General features: G+C 37.4%; 1 protein-coding gene across 4 annotated transcripts in view; it reads left to right on the top strand.

Moving 5' to 3' along the window:
* The window catches only part of UBE3D (ubiquitin protein ligase E3D), an 80,147-nt gene that overhangs the window by 5,810 nt on the left and 54,685 nt on the right, over positions 1–19,652 (top strand). For 2 of the 4 annotated variants that reach the window (XM_068183967.1, XM_068183966.1), the window contains exons 4-8: positions 1,275–1,506; positions 5,658–5,727; positions 8,136–8,205; positions 9,071–9,179; positions 16,160–16,329. In XM_068183967.1, coding sequence (XP_068040068.1) covers positions 1,275–1,506; positions 5,658–5,727; positions 8,136–8,205; positions 9,071–9,179; positions 16,160–16,329 — 651 coding nt within the window. Of the gene's footprint in view, positions 1–1,274; positions 1,507–5,657; positions 5,728–8,135; positions 8,206–9,070; positions 9,180–16,159; positions 16,330–16,624; positions 18,203–19,652 lie in introns of those variants that run through there. The other 2 variants (XM_068183969.1, XM_068183968.1) reach the window with 2 other exon arrangements.

Raw genomic sequence — 19,652 nt, 5'->3', positions numbered from 1 at the left:
TGTAAAAAGCAATACAGGAAGACTTTTTTTTGCAGTGTGAGTCCAGGCACTGGAACTAATTGTAAAGGCTGATGAAGAATCAGTTAATAGGCCAACATCAGAACAAGCTGTCACTTTGGCAGAATTGAGTAGTATCTCAAACACTATATAAGACCACAGAAAATGAAGATAGACATGGGTAGTGCTGAGAGGTGATCTTACTTAGTTTTGGTAAAGCTGCATCAGAGGATCAGTTATTCCAACTTTCATCTGCAGATGGAGCAAGCAGAGTTTCAAATGTATTGTCTATCTAGATAAAAAGGTTTTTTTTTTAAACATTTTTCTTTCTCCCACAAAACAATTCAAAAGGCCAAGAAGCTACAGGGGGAAGGACTGACATCTTCAGAAAACGTTAGTCTGGGAACTGCAGGAAAGGGAGGATTGGCTTAGCAGCTGTGTTTTTATTTGCACAGTAGCACCATAAGCAAAGTTGTATTTGCAGGTTTTTAGTAAGTAGAAACAAGAAACTCTGTTGAAGATTTCAGGCAACAGCTGAAGAAATAGGGTGACCATTCAAGGAAACTAGGCAGAGAGCAGAAAATGCAAACCCAATACCACTGATAATTAAAATAAAGTTGTGTATCCAGAAGCAGTATCCTTGGTCCATACAACTACCCAGGAGAGAGGGATTTGCCTGTTTTGTATATGACTTCTAAAAGTTGGATCTGAGTATCTGAATCAAAATTAAGATTGAATTATCCATTGTTTATTGTTTTGTTTGTTTGGGTTTTTTTAATGAAGATGTACTGTGGTATTTTTTTCAGGTTTTACCTTTTTCAAGTCGGGTATCTGAAACAAAGAACATGCTGAATCTTGCTGCGGCATGATTCTGTTTCTATTGGTTTTAAAGCAACATTTGATGCAAGGGAACTGTACAAGAAGTAATAATAAATGCAATTGCAAATGCGCGTTGTCATATTTTTCATGACTGGGTAGAACTGTTTTATTTTTGCCATGTGATTCATTTCAAGAGAGGACTATGTCAAATTCTGCCTTAAAATCATTGAAGATTCACCGTTGGGAAATACTTCATCACAGATTTGGCAGGAAACTCAGTCATTGCTTTTTCAGAATTCACCCAAAGGAAGTACTTTTGGCTGGAAAGAGAGTCAAGCACTTCGTTTTGAGAAAATGCCATACTTTCCCCACTATTTGTAGGAAGCCTAAACTCTCTTTAAGTGTCTAAGGAATGAATTATAACATAACTGAAATATTTGTCTTTTCTTCCCTCTAAGAAAATTTCTCAGAGTTCTTCCTCTACCGAGTGAAAACTGGAGTGATTTAGTTGAAGAGTGGTGTTGTCACCCCGATCCCTTTGCTAGAAGAACTTTGAACCCTCAGCATGGTGACTGTTTTATTGGAGACACTTTTTTTCTGTTGAATTCAAGAAATGAATCACATGTGCCTGAATCTTCTGTGTGCTGCTCAGAGGCTGGACACCATATTTCGCAGAGTGGCTCCAACTTGGTAAAGTATTTTCTTCAAATAATTCTTAGGTGAAGTTATTTGGACTTTTTCATTGTAAAGTTTTTTTTTTAATACTATTTTATTTAATTTGTATGTATTACAGAACTGTTTTGAAGGTCATAGGCAGTTCTTGACATTCAGCTGTACAGAAGCCAGAAAATATTCCAGGCTATGTTTTACATTTTCTAAAGCTCACACCACAGTCTTGATACTGACCTCAATATGCAAGTAGAACTTACTACTAGAATCAGAAGCTACTTAATTATGTAGATCTAAACCCAGATATTTTCTCCCAAAATTATCATGAGTGAAGGACATCAGAATTCAGTAAGTTAATAACTGTGACAGGTTAGGTGTTTGTTAAAGGGTAGTGGAGCAAAGAATGAGGTGGAAATTGAAGTAGCAGTTGGTTTTTTCTTACACTGTGACTTGAGGCATAATCATAACTATGATTAAAGAGAAGTGTGATTTTTTTTTCTCTCCTTTTCCTTTTTTTAGTTTTAGAAAGACTTGGAAATATCAGTATATGTGCTTTGTGTTTAGATGTGGCTGTCTTAGGTTCTTAAAGCACAGTAAGGAAATTGAGTTTGTTTGACTGCTCTGTCTAGTGAAAGGAACCTGCCTTCCCGTATTATAGCTCTTCATATTGATGTTTCTGAGGTGTTCCAGGATAAGATAAATTAATCAACCAAGTCTGTAGGAAGAAGGTTGTAATTTGGCTTAGAAACATCAAAATTTGTTGTTGCCCATCACCGTTTGTTGGTGCTTATGTTTCAGTGGTGGGATAAAACCCATGAAGAAAGAGAGTTCAGTGCTTTACTTTTGGACATCTGGCACTTGTATAAAAGTTTAAGCAATGATCTTTTCTTCTGCCAGAAGAACATCCAGGAGCTCAGTTCACCAAAACCTACATTTCCATAAAGCCTTTTGTGTTAATCTACTGTTTGTCTGCATTTATACTGACAAAGGTTGGGCCTACACATGCTGTATTTTCTCCCAGTACAAAATATTAAACTGTCTACATTGCTGCCTTGGCGATTTGTGTCTGTAAAAATTGATGGCTTATTCTGTAGAGATTTCCAGCATGAAACATTTAATCTCTTGAGAACCAGACTCCCTGATTTCTACCTGCTGCTTATAGTGATTTGTATTATTCCCAGTAAGAATCACCAGGATTCTCGCAATTCAGGTGTTGCTGGTGCAATACTCCAAGCGACCCCTCTGCATGGGGAGCAGTTCTGTCCTGTGGTCCCTATCTGCAAGGCTTGCAGCTTGGTCCCTTTGGTTTCTTGTTCCATTGCTCTTTGAAAACCAAAATGTGCAGAGAGGAAAATAAGGACTGGTATGCTGTAAGGGTATCATCTTGGCAGAAGCAGATTAATTTGGCTTAATTCCGTGGCAGTGGAGTTATTTCTTCTAAGTTTCCTTATGAAGGAGGTGGAGTAGATGATACAAAATTTCCAAGAGGACAGTGCTTTCTGCCAGAGGTTGCCAAAATGAATTCTCACATTTCAGTAGTCTTAAAAGAGATCTTAGAATATCAGGAATAAATATGGAAAGAGGTAGGGCTCATGGAGTTCATATTCACACACTTCTTCATCAAAGAGAATGTTTGTGAATACAGGATTGATTCGGAGGCAGAAACGTAATAAAAGGATGTGGAACAAAGATTTTATTGACATGTGGGTCGAACCAGGATAACAGCAGAACTTTTGAATGAGGGAGGAGGCTGTTTTATGTCAGGGGCATACAATAGTAGTTTAGTCTGATGAATTTTCATGTTTGCTTTCTTATATTTACATTGAAGTTGAGAATTTTTTCCTTGTGTCCAATCCCTTTTTCTAATCTTTCACACGTACAATGAATTCTCATTTCTGTGTTTGCTTATTTCCAGCATCACTCAGTTGCCAAGCAAATGAGCACAACTGTTAGATCCAGCAGAATCTAGACTAATAAGGAAAAAAAACCCTCATACTGAAACAGAAAATTCTTCCATAATATGAGTAATAGAAAGTTACAGGCAAGACAGATTGCTATTGGCATAAATGTTCTCATTTTAGAGAATATTGTTGCAGTCTGCCCCAGTATGAAAGTTTCTTTTTAATTGCATTGCAGTTCTTTGGGAAGTGTTTGCCTATGACCAAAATAGTAGCAGGAATGTACCAGAGATGCTTAAACAATCTTTTCCAGACTCCAGTGGGACCAAGACAACATCCGTCCATTGCAAACATATTTTTCACATCTATTAGTCTTCCAGTGTAACATAGTTCTTAAATGTCACATGGTCTTGCAGCATCTTAATAGTATCTCTTGGGGAAAATATTTTTCCTGACACCATATCAGGGATCCTTAGGAAAAGGAACAGAAGCTATTAGGCTTGTGATCCACCTGCATCTGCAGATTGCCAGCAGCTGCAAGTTGTCAAACAGATAAATTGTTTTAATTAGTTGAGCTAAAACTATCCCTTTTTCCATTGAAGCATGATATAACGAGTTAGTGATGTTTCTTAGTCACAGTTCTCAGTCAGCACCTGTAACTATAGTCAGAAAAAAAATACTCAAGTTGTAGCTTTCAAGGAAGTAGTGTGTATTCTGTACTTGTACTGTGCAGTATTTGTACCAGTCTGAAACACTGGCTTACAGAAAACCTTGTCTGTTTATCCTTGCTTTTCACACTGAGCAAGTAATTTCACTGTATATGTTTGAGAGGAGTAGCAAGGTAGGAATTGGGAAAGGGGATAACTGCATGTATGTGAATCAGATGATTTTCCTGATCTCCATAACAAGGAGACTGTACTTCCAACATAGTCAGGTCTCAGGCTGTTAGTTTGATTCTCTGTTTTTGACCATCATTAAGGTTATATATATATATATATCTATATATGTGTGTATATATATATATGTATATACATATATATATATATATATATGTACTGCTTTCGGATCAGAGCTCTAGTGTGATACACCCAGGTTAATAAGCCCACACAGAACCAGTTCTGAAGTTTAGACTTTGGATTACAGTAAGAATTGTGCTTGCTTGCTTGATGTATTGAATTTAAATATTAACACTGTAATTAGTAGGAGTCTAATAGGGTAGATTTCATCTTTTTCAAAGCGCAGTAATAGATGCATAAAGCTAAGGCAAGTATTCTGTGATGTTTTGGAGAGACTAGAGACTCTTTGAACTAGATATTGTTTATCCATATTTTTGTTTCTAATAAACACTTGATGACATTGCTTCCTCTGAATTTATGAAGACTTTTTGAACTTGTATATACTTTTGATAAGAAAAATGCTTTCCTATAGTAAGTACCAAACTGTGTTATGCATCATGTGAGAAATGCTGTCCTGTTTTTTTGATAGTGTTGGAATTTCATAGCATGAGCTATGAGGGCATATGTTTGTTTTTTTTCTGTTCAGCTTTTCCTTAACATTTGTGATTTTAGGTATCTCAGTGTTACCCCTCAGTTTTCTGTCTTCCATGTGTTCTCCTGTTACATGTATTTTCATGTTACATATGGAAACTGTTTTGCACTTCTGCCAGTTACTCTTTGTTAATACCTTTTCTGTATTTGTTTGAATAGAAGGAGAAGGGTTGTTCAAGAACAGAATCCACTGCATCTTTCTGGAATATTGTGCTGTGTATTTCTGCTGTTTCCTAGTAACTCAAAATAATCTGCAGACATTTTCTGCTCTCTGCTGAACATTGAACTGGTATTCAACTCCTATAAAACTGTCCACAGTGAACTGTTACTAAAACTTGTTATTGAGTAAAGGTAGTCACATTGCAGCATACTATTTTATGTATATATTATTGGGTACTTAATTTCCGGTGCATTATTTTGCCCTTAGCACAATCAAATTTATCTTATCATTTTCTCATCCAGTCACTCAATATTACAAGATTCTCCTGTTAGCCATTACAGATTATACTGTGTGGATATATTGTCAGATTTTAAAATTAGTATGAAACTTGCAAGCAATTCCAAGTGTAGAAAGCTGAAGTAGTGAAGGCAAATACGTGTGCATGTAAACATAGAGGACAGAAACAAGTAAGAAGTTTCCTATCTGCTCTGTAAATTATGTTACAGCTATGCATTCCTTTTTCAGAATATTTGAATGACATTTGAATGATTTTTTTTTGTCCTACAGAAGTCAAAAGAAAATACCAGAGTAATTTGTAAGCGCTGCAAGGCAATGCTGGGAGAAACAGTTTCATCAGGTATGAGATGTCCAAACAAAACTAGATTTGACTGCATCAGCCATTGAACACTGGAGGTTAAAACACTGAAGGAAAATAGTTTATCAATAAGGTGCAGTGATAATTCCTGTGTGTTTGTCTCATTCCCTTCTGGAACAGATGAGGTTGTTGCTTCCAGTGTTAGGCCTTGAAAATTACTTTCAGCAGGAATTTTCATTATCCTTGTTTCTGTGGCATATTTGAGTAATTCCAAACCTTTGGAAGACTCAACGCATGATTCCAGTTTACTAGGAATTCCAGTAAAAATGGAGACTTGAGAAATTACAGGTTGCTTGTTTTCCTGTCGTTTCTACAGAATAAGTGAAAAGTAAATTCAGAACTTGATCAGCACAACTAGGAGCTGAAGATTGCTAACAGTCAGCCTGGTTTTGTGGGGAGGAAACCTACTCAAAGAAACAGGTTATATCTCATCCGATGATGAGTTGATAGGATTATCGGTTTCAAAGCTGCAATTATATTGGATCAGCAGGGTTTACCTGATGTGGTGTAAAGATGAGTGTCTGGCTGTTTTTAAAGTTCAGCTATTCTTGGAAGAGAAGCAATGATAAGACTGTTATTAGCAGGGTTCATTCTTTCATCCTCCCTTTCTTCTACTGCATCAGTCAGTGTGAGCCTGCCTCAGTTCAAGATCTGGTGAGTATAAAAACTTCTCAGAAAATGCAAAGCCTGTTTAAGAAATGCCATAAGGTGAGACAGGACAGAAGGTCTTCTGTGTCTTCTGTTACAGAATGTTCTGATAGTCCTGTACAGTGATCTGAACAATACAGGCTTTAATGAAACCAAATTTAAGGTACAATGTTTGAAAGCCCACAAAGCAAGATGTGACTTTGGGAAAGGAGTGCTGGGAAAAGAGCATGAATAACAAGGTCATGAGTAATAGATCAGTGGGAATGGGGGAAAGGCAAACACTATCGATGTGCAGGGATTTGGTATGGACTCTGCACATGGCTGAAGTTAGATAAGAGATTCATTGTTCTGACTGTGTTTCTTCAGTAGCACAGGAAATTTTGGCAGAGTTCAGAGAACAAAAGAGATGTATAGTGTAAGTCAAGACAGAACCATCTCTGTGAAAAGAGACTAGAGAGCAAACTTGACTGTCATGCTTTGGTACTTTCTCATGGGCAGGTATCAGTGTTTTGAAGATAAAACAGGGTTAGGTGTAGCTGTGGAGACCAGGTTCAGCTTTGAGACTCCCCCATGGGCTATTCCTTCTGCCAACTATCCACATAGACTCGTATGGTTTTTTTTTAATGGAAATCACAGGATCTATCTCTCTGCAAGCAAACATCTCCTGAATTCCCAATACCCTTGTAGCAGTAGCACCAGTTCTGTACTCAGGGTAATGGCTGAGGAACTAGAGAGACTGTCTTTTCTTCCTGTCTCCAAGAACTTATATAGCATGGAGCAGACTTAATTAAATTTAGAAGTAGAATATAACTTCTTGACACTGAAGATAATTTAGAAAGTGTAGTATTTACCTGGAGAAGGGGTAGGGTTACTAAGCTTTTGGAGGGTTTAAAACAGATTGTCTTCCTGAAATGTTTGGTTTCATTCAGTTTTAATGGTATATATGGACAGAGATCAGATAAAACCCTTCCATCCTTAAAGCTTGTGGACTAAATGAAGTTATTCACATGCTGAGGCTTAGAAGAATGAATTCATGACTCTTGACCTGTTTTGCTGGCCCTGTGGTGAGGCTGTATTTGCAATATAGACCCAGATCTTCAATATGATCATCTTTGACCTGCCTTCATTGATGGGGATTAAATTATGTCCTCAAACACTTCCATTTAGTGTTAAAAGCTGTCTTAGTGGAGCTTTTGGTGAACAGTTACATTGAAATTCAGAATGTATGCAGCGTTAACATTGAGTGAGTGTGATTTTCCGAAAGAAGTTCCATTCTGCTCTTTGAGCAAAGAAGAAAATTATTCCCCCGTGTAAGCTGTTATTAAAACTGTCTCTAGTGATTCACTGCAGCATTACTAAGCAGCAGAGGGTACTAAAATACTTATGTAAGCTATGCTGATCTCAGTGCTTTAGGAAAGTTCTTTCAATTCATCTTTCAGGTTTGGCTTGAGCTCTTGCTTGCTTGGTTTCAAGATGATTGTTCCCACCATTAAACAAAGATCAATATGAATGAGAAATTGCTGATCCTGTAATTAGCTTGGAGCAGTTTTCTTCAGGCAATGTAGGTTTTTTGTTATGGTTGCTTCTATTCCTACAAACCCAAGCAAAATATGATTGTCTGCCGCACCTCTTAATTGACTACTGAACAAATATTTAATTAGTATAGTGATATGGTGACTTACAGTCTCATCTTAATAAGTTTGTTATTCTATTATAGTTGAAAAATATTTTTGTCATTTTAGGTACCATTAAATATTATGTCACTGAGGTGATTATTCAATCAGCTGAGGGACGTTTCAGTCCAATACCAAGGTAACAAGATAATCAGATAATTTGCTCACGTATATCTTCTAGAAAGGATGCTAGAAATGCTCTAATGTTGTAGTTTCTTGAATAATTGCATATAATAACAGAGTGCAATTTTATATAATCATCACAGAATTTAAGCATTGTAAAAGGCAAAGTAGCCTGAATTCACTCATGTGCAGTTTTGTTTGCTCATCTTTTTGTGTGATGCAGGAGATTGTGTATAATTTGTCACAGTGTCTCAATATTGAGGTGATAAGCCAAAATAAAATGCTTTTTTATTTTTAACTACTTAAATTTGCACAATGTCTGGTGACTAATTATGGAAACAGAAGTCTATTTCATGTAAATTTAAATAAAGTTTGAAATGTTTAATTCAAAGTGAGTACTTTGAATTTTCATGTAATTCAGTTTGAATTTGAGACTAAGACGAAACAGAACTTGATCTGATATCATGTACAATGGCTTAATCACAGTTAACTACCTGGTATCATTTACAATGGCTTAATCACAGTTCTTTCTTTTTGGGAATTATATTTGAAACATATGCATAATTCTGAACTTCGTGTTCACATGTGTAAAATATAATGGGGAGAAGCTTCTATTCAGCATTTGACAGTTGGTGTCAGCCAAAATAAGGGGTGTAAAGCAATTTGGAATCCTGATCTATTAAAAGTTCATGTTGCAGGAAATAAACCTCTGGTTTTGAGTGAGAGGAAGATAAAGAAGCCCCATCTTTCACTAAAATGTGATTGTAGGATGTAGTGGAATTGAAGTATGAGTTACTCATTTACCTGTAGTGCATAGATATGAATGATTGTCTGTGTAGTTGTTATGAAAACATATGATAATGTGGTTAATTCTTTAACAGGTCTCAGTTTGTGCAGAGCATTGTTGCTCAGTGTCTTTTGGAATTATCCTCTGCTAAAAGCACATTTAGATTCACCATAAAAGGAGATAATGGAAAAACCTATATTCTGGTAAGTTTTTAAGTCTTCGTCTTGCTGAAGAAGATTAACCCATGTATCCCAGTTCCTAAAATGTATTTTTTATGGTGTTCATTATTGTATGTTTAAAAAATTAATACATTCAAGTTCTTGAAGTGGTTCTAAGGTACATCTGTTCAAGTAAGAATATCCCTGAGTTTTTACTCCAATTAGATGTGCATTTAGAAATTTTATTGATACAGTAATGATAGTACTGCAGATGCACCATAAGTAACACAGAAATAACACTATTTTGGATCCAGAAAATATGTAAAGTTTAAGTTTTAATTTTTTTAATGTATATTTCACCTTCTTGCTCCAGAACTCCTTTTCTTTAATCACCAGAAGTGAATCAAATTGTATAGCATCTTTCACAAGCATTGTCTCAAGTCAGCAGGGACTATTAATGTAGTCAGTACATTGCATTGTGAAGTGAAGTGAAAACAAAAATAAAATTGCCTATTATACTTAATGTTCTAATGCTGTTAAACTTGGTTAAGTTTGATATTTAGATGGTGACAGCTAGATTCCTCAAACTTCTAAGATGGATAAGAGTTACCTTAATACTCTACACTTATAACCAGAGATGTTTCCTTTTATGTCTGAACTGAATATGGGTATAGAATTTGTATTTTGGCAGTTTATAGAAACTATTCATAGACACAAAAAAAAATACATGATTAGAGATTGCTGTCCTGGATAAACTTATAAATGCACTTTCTTGGGGCAATGTAATTACATAAACTGTTTTATATATGCATTGTCCAAGTTCTATGATTTTGGAACATCCAGATGCTGAGGAAAGTGTATATCTGTTGCTTTTAAATCAGTTTTAGTGCCAAGACAACATTTGTACAACCACTGAGAAATATCAGTTCTGGGATGGCAAAATGAAGGTTTCGTGAGCAGACCCATAATTATATATAGTCTAATTGAGGAGTCATTAAAAATCATTGTGATTTTTCCCTTGTAGCTTATCTGTTCCCAAGTTACATAAAATCCTGGTGCATAAGTCTAGTACCTTAGATTCAGCAAACTGATTTTTTTTTAACAGAAAAATCACTTTATTTAGTAGATTGCCATTACTCTTAGCTCTGGGCTGCATTTTTATCAATGTATTTATTAGAGGAGCAGGCTGAATTAGATAGGGGCTGGCTTCTAATTGCCATGTTTTCCTTTATATTGGTTAGTTGTTAGTTTTTTACAGGTGTTTTTAGTATTTGACATCAGAAAGTCCTTACTCCTGTCCGGGGTGAGCTTCTGGGTACTATATACACACCAACAGTGTTCTGGAGTAATGGGTTAAGTCTTAGGGCCTCAGAGGCCTTGTGGACAAAAGTATAATGTAAGCTTTGTTTATATTAATGATTGTCAATAGCTCAACAGTAAAATGTAAGTGCTTGAGGGTGTGAGCACACAGCCAAGTTACACAAGTAGTCTCATCACTGATGCATCATGAACCAGCTGTCCCACTTGTTTGTTTTGATAATGAGCCAAAGATTCTAGTTCACTGTGTTTGTGCTTACCTATATGAATACTTGGACTGTGTATCTGATAATTAAGGTTAAGGTTTCTCACAAATCTTTAAAATTTTTTTAAACCACAAATAATATGTATACTTATTTTCCTCATTTCCTCTGGATGTATCACTTAACATTACCAATTATGTTATTTGCACATACTATAATATGAGTTTCCATTTATTAAGTTACACGTATTCTGTTGTTTAAGCTATATACTACTTTAGGATGTTGGGTTTTTTTAAAATTTTTAAAGGATGTCAATTAAAAAAAAGTTTCTTTGTTTCAGGGGAAAAAAGTGGTACATACAGGTATCCTAATTTGTCCTAACTATATCTCTTCCCTCTTCACATTTGTGAATCACTTGCTTCCTCTCTTTGCTCCACTGTTGAAGGGTTCCCCTGCCTTTTAGTTGCATGACTTAGAAGCTGAGAATAAGAGGAGGACAGCAAACAGATAGTGAGATAGGAGAACACAAGCAAAATGGTGCATTATTGGTCAGCATAGCAGCATCTCAATAGATACCTATTTTTTCTGTACTGCAAAAAGTGTAGTTTTGAAAGCAGTAAATAAGTAGTTTTCTGGATAGATAGAGGAAATTAATCTCATGGATTGGATCAACCTCATAAGACCCAAAAAGATTACATCTGTGAAAATCAAAAAGTGTGCAGTGGTTTGGACTCTTTGAACACTATTTCTGGTCTTTCAGTATTGAAGGAAAGATGTTTCTTAAAGTGGGATTAGACTGTAAAGTGTTTTGAAAGTAAGGCAGCTTGAATGTAATGAAAAAGAATATGTAACAAAATGGGAGAGAAGTGTCAGTCTGATTATTGTCCCTGTCTTGAGGGCATGAGTAGAACCGATTTGCATTTGTTAAGATTGGAGATGGGGTGGATGTTGCAGTGGTCAAGCAGTGAGATAATGAGAACCTTGCTGAGACTTAGCTGCTCAGCTCTCTCAGAGAGCTTTATTCTTTGTGAAATATGTGGAAACAACATCTTTAGCTGAGCACTCTGAGTGTGAGAACGAAATAGCTGTAATGAAAGATGTTTGCATTAGTGACCTGTGTGATGATGAAAGTAATGGTAATGTCTGCAATAACTTAGAAAGAACTAGCAAGGAAAAATAAAAGACTTAGCAGGTTTTTTACCCATGTTAAATTCAAATTGATGCCGAAAACTCATACTGAGATATAGGGAAACTGATCACAGAATCTAAATTGTGGTATTTCAGCTGTTTGGTTCAAGTCCCATGAAGTATTAACTGGGATAGATTTGTTGCCACTTTTCTCCAAAGAGCATCTTTTTAAGTCTCTTGACAAAATTATGTGAAACCAAAAAAAGAAACAATGAAAGGAAGATCAACAACCCCCAAATACTTTTTTTTTTTTTCTGATTCTGTCATTTCAGAAAAGATAATGGCATTTTGAATGAATTCTACACTTTATGTATATATTTTTCTGTAAAGTTTCTTTTCTTACTGGAGTTAACGTGGAAGGAATTTGCTTGTGCTAGCTCTGCAGGAAGTTGAATAAAGGAACTTAGGAATAAAAAATGGATGTATCATCTCTGGAAGGACGGTCAGGTTTCTCAGGAAGTATTTAAGAGGGCTGCTAGCGCATGTAGGAAAATAATTAGGGAGGTTAAAGCTCAGCTTGAATTTAAGATGGTGGCTTCCATAAAGGATAATAAAAAATGTTTTTACAAATATATAAATGGTAAAAGGAAGGGAAAGACCAACCTTTGTTCTTTATTGGATGAGGGAGGGAACTTAGTATCTGCAGATAAGGAGAATGCAGAAGTACTTAATACCTTCTTTGCCTCAGTCTTTAGCGGAAAGATGGCTTGTCCTCAGGACAACTGTCCTCTTGGGTTGATTAATAGCGTCAGCGAACAGAATGGTCCCCCTGTTATCCAGGAGCAGGCAGTCAGAGATCTGCTGGGATGCTTGGATATTCATAAATCTACCGGACCAGATGGGATCCATCCCAGGGTGATGAGGGAGCTGGCAGATGAGCTTGTGAAGCCACTCTCCATCATTTACCAACAGTCCTGGCTCGGTGGTGAGGTTCCAGATGACTGGAAGCTGGCCAATGTGACGCCCATTTACAAAAAGGGTAGGAAGGAGGACCCTGGTAACTATAAGCCCGTTAGCCTGACCTCAGTACCTGGTAAGGTAATGGAACCGGTTGTACTGAGTGTCATCACACAGAATTTACAGGATGGCCAGGGTATCAGACCCAGCCAGCATGGGTTTAGGAGGGGTAGGTCGTGTTTGACCAACCTGATCTCCTTTTATGACCAGGTCACCTGCCTGGTGGATGCAGGAAGGGCTGTGGATGTTGTCTCTTTGGACTTCAGCAAGGCCTTTGACTCTGTCTGCCACAGCACACTCCTGGAAAAGCTGGCAGCCCGTGGCTTGGGCAGGAGCACTCTCTGCTGGGTTAGGAACTGGCTGGATGGCCGGGCCCAGACAGTGGTGGTGAACAGTGCTGCATCCAGCTGGGGCCACTCACCAGTGGTGTCCCTCAGGGGTCTGTGCTGGAACCAGTTCTGTTCAATATTTTTATTGATGACATGGAGGGAATTGAGTCTTTCATTAGTAAATTTACAGATGACACTAAGCTGGGAGCTTAAGTCGATTTACCGGAAGGAAGAAGGGCTCTGCAGAGAGACCTGGAATGGTTGGATGGACGGGCAGAGTCCAGTGGGATGAAGTTTAATAAGTCCAAGTGCCGGGTACTGCATTTTGGCCACAATAACCCCCTGCAGCATTATAGGCTGGGGATGGTGTGGCTGGACAGTGCCCAGGCGGAAAGGGACCTGGGGGTGCTGGTTGACAGCCGGCTGAACATGAGCCAGCAGTGTGCCCAGGTGGCCAAGAAGGCCAGCAGCATCCTGGCCTGTATCAGGAATGGTGTGGCCAGCAGGAGCAGGGAGGTCATCCTTCCCCTGTACTTGGCACTGGTGAGGCCACACCTTGAGTGCTGTGTCCAGTTCTGGGCCCTCAGTTTGGGAAGGACTTTGGGATGCTTGAGTGCGTTCAGAGGAGGGCAACGAGGCTGGTGAAGGGCTTGGAACACAAGCCCTGTGAGGAACGACTGAGGGAGCTGGGGTTGTTTAGCCTGGAGAAAAGGAGACTCAGGGGTGACCTTATCACTCTGTACAACTTCCTGAGGGTAGTTGTAGTCAGGTGGGGGTTGACCTCTTTCACCAGGCAGCAACTGACAGAACAAGAGGACACAGTCTAAGCTGCGTCAAGGGAAATATAGGTTGGATATTAGGAAAAAGTTTTTTACAGAAAGGGTGATAAAGTACTGGTATGGACTGCCTGGGGAGGTGGTGGAATCACCATCCCTGGATGTGTTTAAAAAAAGACTGGATATGGCACTCGATGCCATGATCTAGTTGAGGTGCTAGGGCATGGGCTGGACTCGATGATCTTGAAGGTCTCTTCCAACCCAGACATTCTGTGAATTCTGTGCTATACAAAGAAGTAGAAAGAAAGGAAAGACTGCACACTGTGAATAACATAGTTGAAAGCACAGCTCAAAATACGAAACTGTTAGCCAGAAATACACATATAAAATTCTTAGAGTCAACACACTGAGTCTGGGCGAGCAATTGTTCACTCAGATCAAAAACAAGATCAAAAAATTATTCATACATGAAGAAGATAATGAAAATACTGGAGAAGTAAATGTAGTTCGGAAGTTGATTTTGCTCATGGCTGGGAATCCTTCCACCCCCAGAGATTCATTTTCTTTCTTTATATTGTGTGCTAAATTATTAATACAGATCTGTTGTGTTTCTGGTGAGACAAAAACATTTATACAAGTCCTAGAACATGATTATAAGATGCCACATGTGGCACTTGTGTAGAAAGAAGTGCTTTTCAATTGGACTGTGTTGCAAATGAAATGCTTTGGTTGCTTTCTCTGCAGCAGATTGCAGAAGTTTTCTGAAAGGAGCAGACAACTATTGCTACATTGTTCCCCTGTCTAGTTTGAAGCATATTCCCCTGTTGAAAAGCATCCCAGGAAGCTCCTTCCGCATGGAATTGTTAGAAATTTCAAAAGGAAGAAACTGTTCAGTTTGTGTTGGCAGTGGCCTGTGTTTCTGCACCATTTTCTTCCAACACCTCTTCAGCACTTGGCTTTAAGCACCTTGTGTAATGGTCCTAGCTAATGAGGTATATTTTGCAGTTTAGGCTATAAATGTGTACAGTGAGTTATTAGAGCAAAACTGATGAACAACCACTTGCAAAGCCAAGTGTGGTTGCTTGTCATCAGTCATGTGCATATGCTAAAGTGATTGTCCTCCTCCTATCCCCTCCCAAGATATCTTTATCAATATATCTCATTCCTTCTTTATGAAGCTTCCACTGTAATGTTCTGAGCCTTGGGCTCTGATAAATTGTGACTGTCAAATTCAATTACAACATATACTATGTGTCCTGTTAATGACTGCTTTCTCCCTCCACAGGGGATATCATGTGTCTGCCACCTAACATCATGTAACTTGTTTTACTAGAAGCTGATTTGATCATGAGAAGCCGAAGATTGCTCTTTAGTGAGCAACACTGTATAAATCCCAATTACTGTGATAAATATTTCATATATAAACATTTCATACCGGTGCTAGATTTGTAAAAATTGATTTCCATTGTTAACCTGGATCACTTCACTACTACAGGCTGTGAATTAAGGAAAAGCCTGACTTCTTTGTATGGTGTTTAGCAGGAAAGCTCTGGATTCAAGTCAGAACACTGATATCAAATCACACAAAAATTAAATAAGATCCATAATGGGATGCAAAAAGTTCAAATTTCTCAAAACTCTCCCCAGTAAATACCTCTCGAATTTGTGAGCAAATAGGGCCGAAGAATGCTAGTCCCATTATGAAATTTGATATTTATTTTCCAAGTGAGGGTCTGCTGCAGCTGTTTGTAAATTCCAATATGCATTTTAGACCATGTTAATTGTTGTCTTTTTCCTTGCATGTATTAGGTCCATGGAGTCATAATCAACATGCTTCGAAAAATCCTCAATTTTTGGCACTTCAGTGAGCAGTCTTTCAGTTTCCTGTCTTTAGCCCTCAGTTGCTCAACACCATATGCTCGACTAATGCCTAAAGAGCTATGAAATTGGAGAAATAATACATCTGGTACCGAAAGAGATGACTCGGGACTATTTCTTTTGTTCCTACCAAAGGGAATGTGCTACAGTCACAAAAAGAGGCAGCTTCAATACTGATAAATCAGTGTTGTATTGCTCTTTTTTCTGCAGCTGGTACAGACTCTGCTAAATAATAAAATACCAGTTTATGTCTGTTAATACTTTGTTAGAAACTTTGTAAGAATGTGGCTTTAGTATCAGCTGCTTTAGAGTCACAGTAAAGTAACAAATTGAAGTGTATGTAACATACAGTAAACAAAATTATTTTTCTTTTGTAGATCTGGCTTTTAAATTCTGACACATTGCTGGTAGAGTCTTTAGGAAGTTCTTCCTCCCACAGTGATTTTACACTGTTTGGAGATATCCTTACACCTAGTTCTGGACCACTGGGAACCTGGAATGCTCTCAAAGTCCTTTACCAGCCATGCATTCAATGCAGAAATAAGGAGTAAGTACAACCTTTTTTAAACTCAGATTCTGGTATTCATTTGCTTTGCATTAGTATTTCTTTCATGTTGTTTGGACAGTCTGTTAATCTCAGATATAAAGCTCTTTGAATTTCCATATTTCTAAAAATGTTTTTTTAAGCAAAATGCCAGAGGAGTAGCATTTGGTTTCTGTTACAGCCAGAGAGATTGGTTGTTAGATTTTTGCATTGTAATATTAAAATATAGACCAAAGAGCTTCGTTGTTTCTAAGGCACATGTCGATGACATAGGTATTAGCGTTTAATTTGCTTTCAGCCCAGTGATGATGTTATTTCAAAAAGAAGTAGGGCCCTGAGAGAAGGGAAAAGAGGTGAGGATTGTAGTTAAATACAATGTCATAAAAATGTTTTTCTTTGATAGGTCTGAGTGTACTGGAGCCCTCATAAAGGAAACATTTGATTTCAGGAAGCTTTGAGTTTGACATTATGAAAAACATACACTGCCTAACATGTTAAAGCCTTTATCTGTTGGAGCGCAAAGATAAGAGCATGCTGATTAAACAGTGGCTCCAATGTTTACAGGTGATGAAGTATGATTTAAGCATAATTTACTGCTTTCTTTGTGCAGTGATAGAAAAGAAAGCATTGATTTTGTGTAAGTCACACTTAAATGGTGTTTTGTTGTTGTTTTTTCTTTAAACTTTGGAAACTAGGGGAAAGACTTAAGTAAGTATGGATGAAGACATTCACTCCAGACTCAGTCAATACACAAATATTTTATAGCCCAAGACCTCATAAAACTACAACAGAAATGTTTTCTCACAGAGACAAGCAAATGTGTATATGAATTTAATATTTTTGTAGGAGAAACATACACCTTACAAGCATGTATGATCATTAGAGTGTGTTTATTCTGAATGTTGCCAAGTGTATTCTTTTTATATTTCAAGCAGATGCAATATTGAATAGCAGAAAGAAACTCTGATGAGTGGAGAGAGTGCAAAATTTTAATATTTAGAGAAAAGGTCATTCTACACTGTTAATATTAGTCATGTAAGAGAAAAAAATACCTTTATTGATGTAATAGCTTCAGAAGATGGCTTTGGAAAACCTTTATGATCTAAATGTTATTTAGGGATCCAAAATACATCCTGAAGTATTATCATTTAAACTGCTTATTCTGAGAATGGGAGATGTTTTGTAAGAATCTGTCTAAAATGAAAGATATTTCACTTACTCCTCTTAAGTCTTACAGAAGTGTAACTTACAGTTTTGCTTTTCAAGATTCATTTCTTTATCACTGAGAAAACTTAAATTATCTTAACACACGTTCATCTCCTCTGACATGTTATTGAGATAAAAGTCATCTACTTAGTCATTTTCCTAGCATTCACAAATGCTTTTCTTTAATGGAGTTCTCAGCAGCAGTATTTTAGTGTGAGATTATATTCAGTTCTTTCTATTTCCACAGACAGACTTGTTAGAAATCACTTTTTTTCAACTTTTTTTTTCCACTCCACTACTTTGTATTTATCTTTGGGATTTTGCAGTGAGCATAAGGAACAACTGAGGTTTTAATTCTTCTCTAACAGTAATTGGTATTTTCTCTATCCAGGGTTCCTGGACAAGTGAAATAAAGGAAGAGAAAGAATGGAAAATAATTTTTAAGATTCAGAGACCAAACTGTTGGTTTAGTATTGTTTTTCCATTTTTATATTTCCAGGAAAGAGCAGTAAAAGGGACATTAACACTTCAATCTGTTTCCACTAACTCATTTATCAGCTGGCCTCAAGTACCACCTGAATCTGTGCAATCAGACTGAAATATTTATATTTCAAACAGGAATGTAAACACAGCATAAGCAAAAATATCAAAACCAGTATGACTTATTTAATATGATGTGTTTGCATTTAGAACTCAAATTTTATTTCAAGAACTCTGAACAAAGTGTCTGATTTCTTGATCAGAGCAAGTTTCAAAACTTTCAGAAGCCCACATTCTGATAAAAATTCTAACACTTATCTTGCTGTCTTCTGTACATACAGCTGCCTTTGGAATAATGGAAAGGTTTCAGAGCCCAGGGCCTGCTTCCCATGAGAGGGGAATAAGCAAGGACACCTCCAGAGTAGAAAGGGATCAACAGGAGGTCTGCACGTGACCTAGACCCCGGCAATCCTCAGTAGCTGCAAGGGATAAGTGTGCACTCTGGCATCCTGTTTTATGTCAGAGGGCCTCTTCAGTTCCTGTGAGTCCCTGGGTACACTTGGGTTCTGTCCAACTCTGGCAGGGCCAGAATCTATCTGTGCGGTGGGAGGGAAAGCACCTTTCTTACTTGTGGACGCTGCAGAGTCTGTGCTGGTTAGCTGGACCATAGATGAAAACAGATTAAGGTTAACTAGAAGTAAAAGTATTGTTTTTATATCTAAATATAGTAACATAATTGCTTATTTGTAAAACATGGGTAAAGAAATGAAACAAAATCTGTATTTAGTTTGTGTATACAAGCATAATTGTGAGATAAATGCACGGTTCCATTGTAGTAGTTGAGGTCCTGGGCTTTGTGAAATTCTTCCTTGTCAAATGCTGCTGCTAAAGAGAGTCTGACTGATATTGCCTAATAATTCACATTCAGACACCCTTTCCCGGGGATATTTTTCTTGAGGGGAATGTAGAAGCTTTTGAGTGTGCTCTTCATTTCAAGACTTACAGGGTGTCAGAAGAAATTTATTCTCTCACTCAAAAACTCATTTTATCCCTCCTTTATTCAGAGCTCAGTTTTGCAATTCTTCGTAATTAACTTAATGCTTAATGCTCTTCCTCGGATACAGAAGTGTTTTTTCCCTTAAGCTAGGAATTATGTCCTGAGAACAACACTGCTTCAGTGAGCAACAGAACTCTCTTTCCTCCAGTAAATCACTAGCATATCTATCACTGTACTTTACATTCAGTATTGCTCTAAATGTTAACAATGCAAAGGAAACAAGCATTCAAGTAGGATAAATGCCCATGGTTCATTACTGGCTGCTGACTGGTAATTACCCATTTGAAGTTAATGCTCCTTAGGGCTGGCTGATCCTGAAGCCTTTTCTAACAAAGCTGTGGTCTGAGTTAGGCTGAGCATTGCTGTGAAGGTTGTTGTATGTATGTGTGTATGTATATATATATATATATATATATATATATGTATGTGTGTATATATAAACCTGTTGTATGGCAGCAACAATACGCTGATTTCATGTCAAATTTGTTGATCTGTGTTGACCATCAGCTCCTTTCCGGGTAGATTGCAGTCTAATAAGCAGCCTTCCTCTTTTTTTTGGTCCAGGTGTCATTTATCAAAATTA

This window comes from Anomalospiza imberbis, chromosome 3 (assembly GCF_031753505.1).
Source record: "Anomalospiza imberbis isolate Cuckoo-Finch-1a 21T00152 chromosome 3, ASM3175350v1, whole genome shotgun sequence".
NCBI classification, from domain to species: Eukaryota; Metazoa; Chordata; class Aves; order Passeriformes; family Viduidae; genus Anomalospiza; species Anomalospiza imberbis.
Note: the sequence above shows the minus strand (reverse complement) of the source record. Positions and strands in the feature narration are given on the sequence as shown.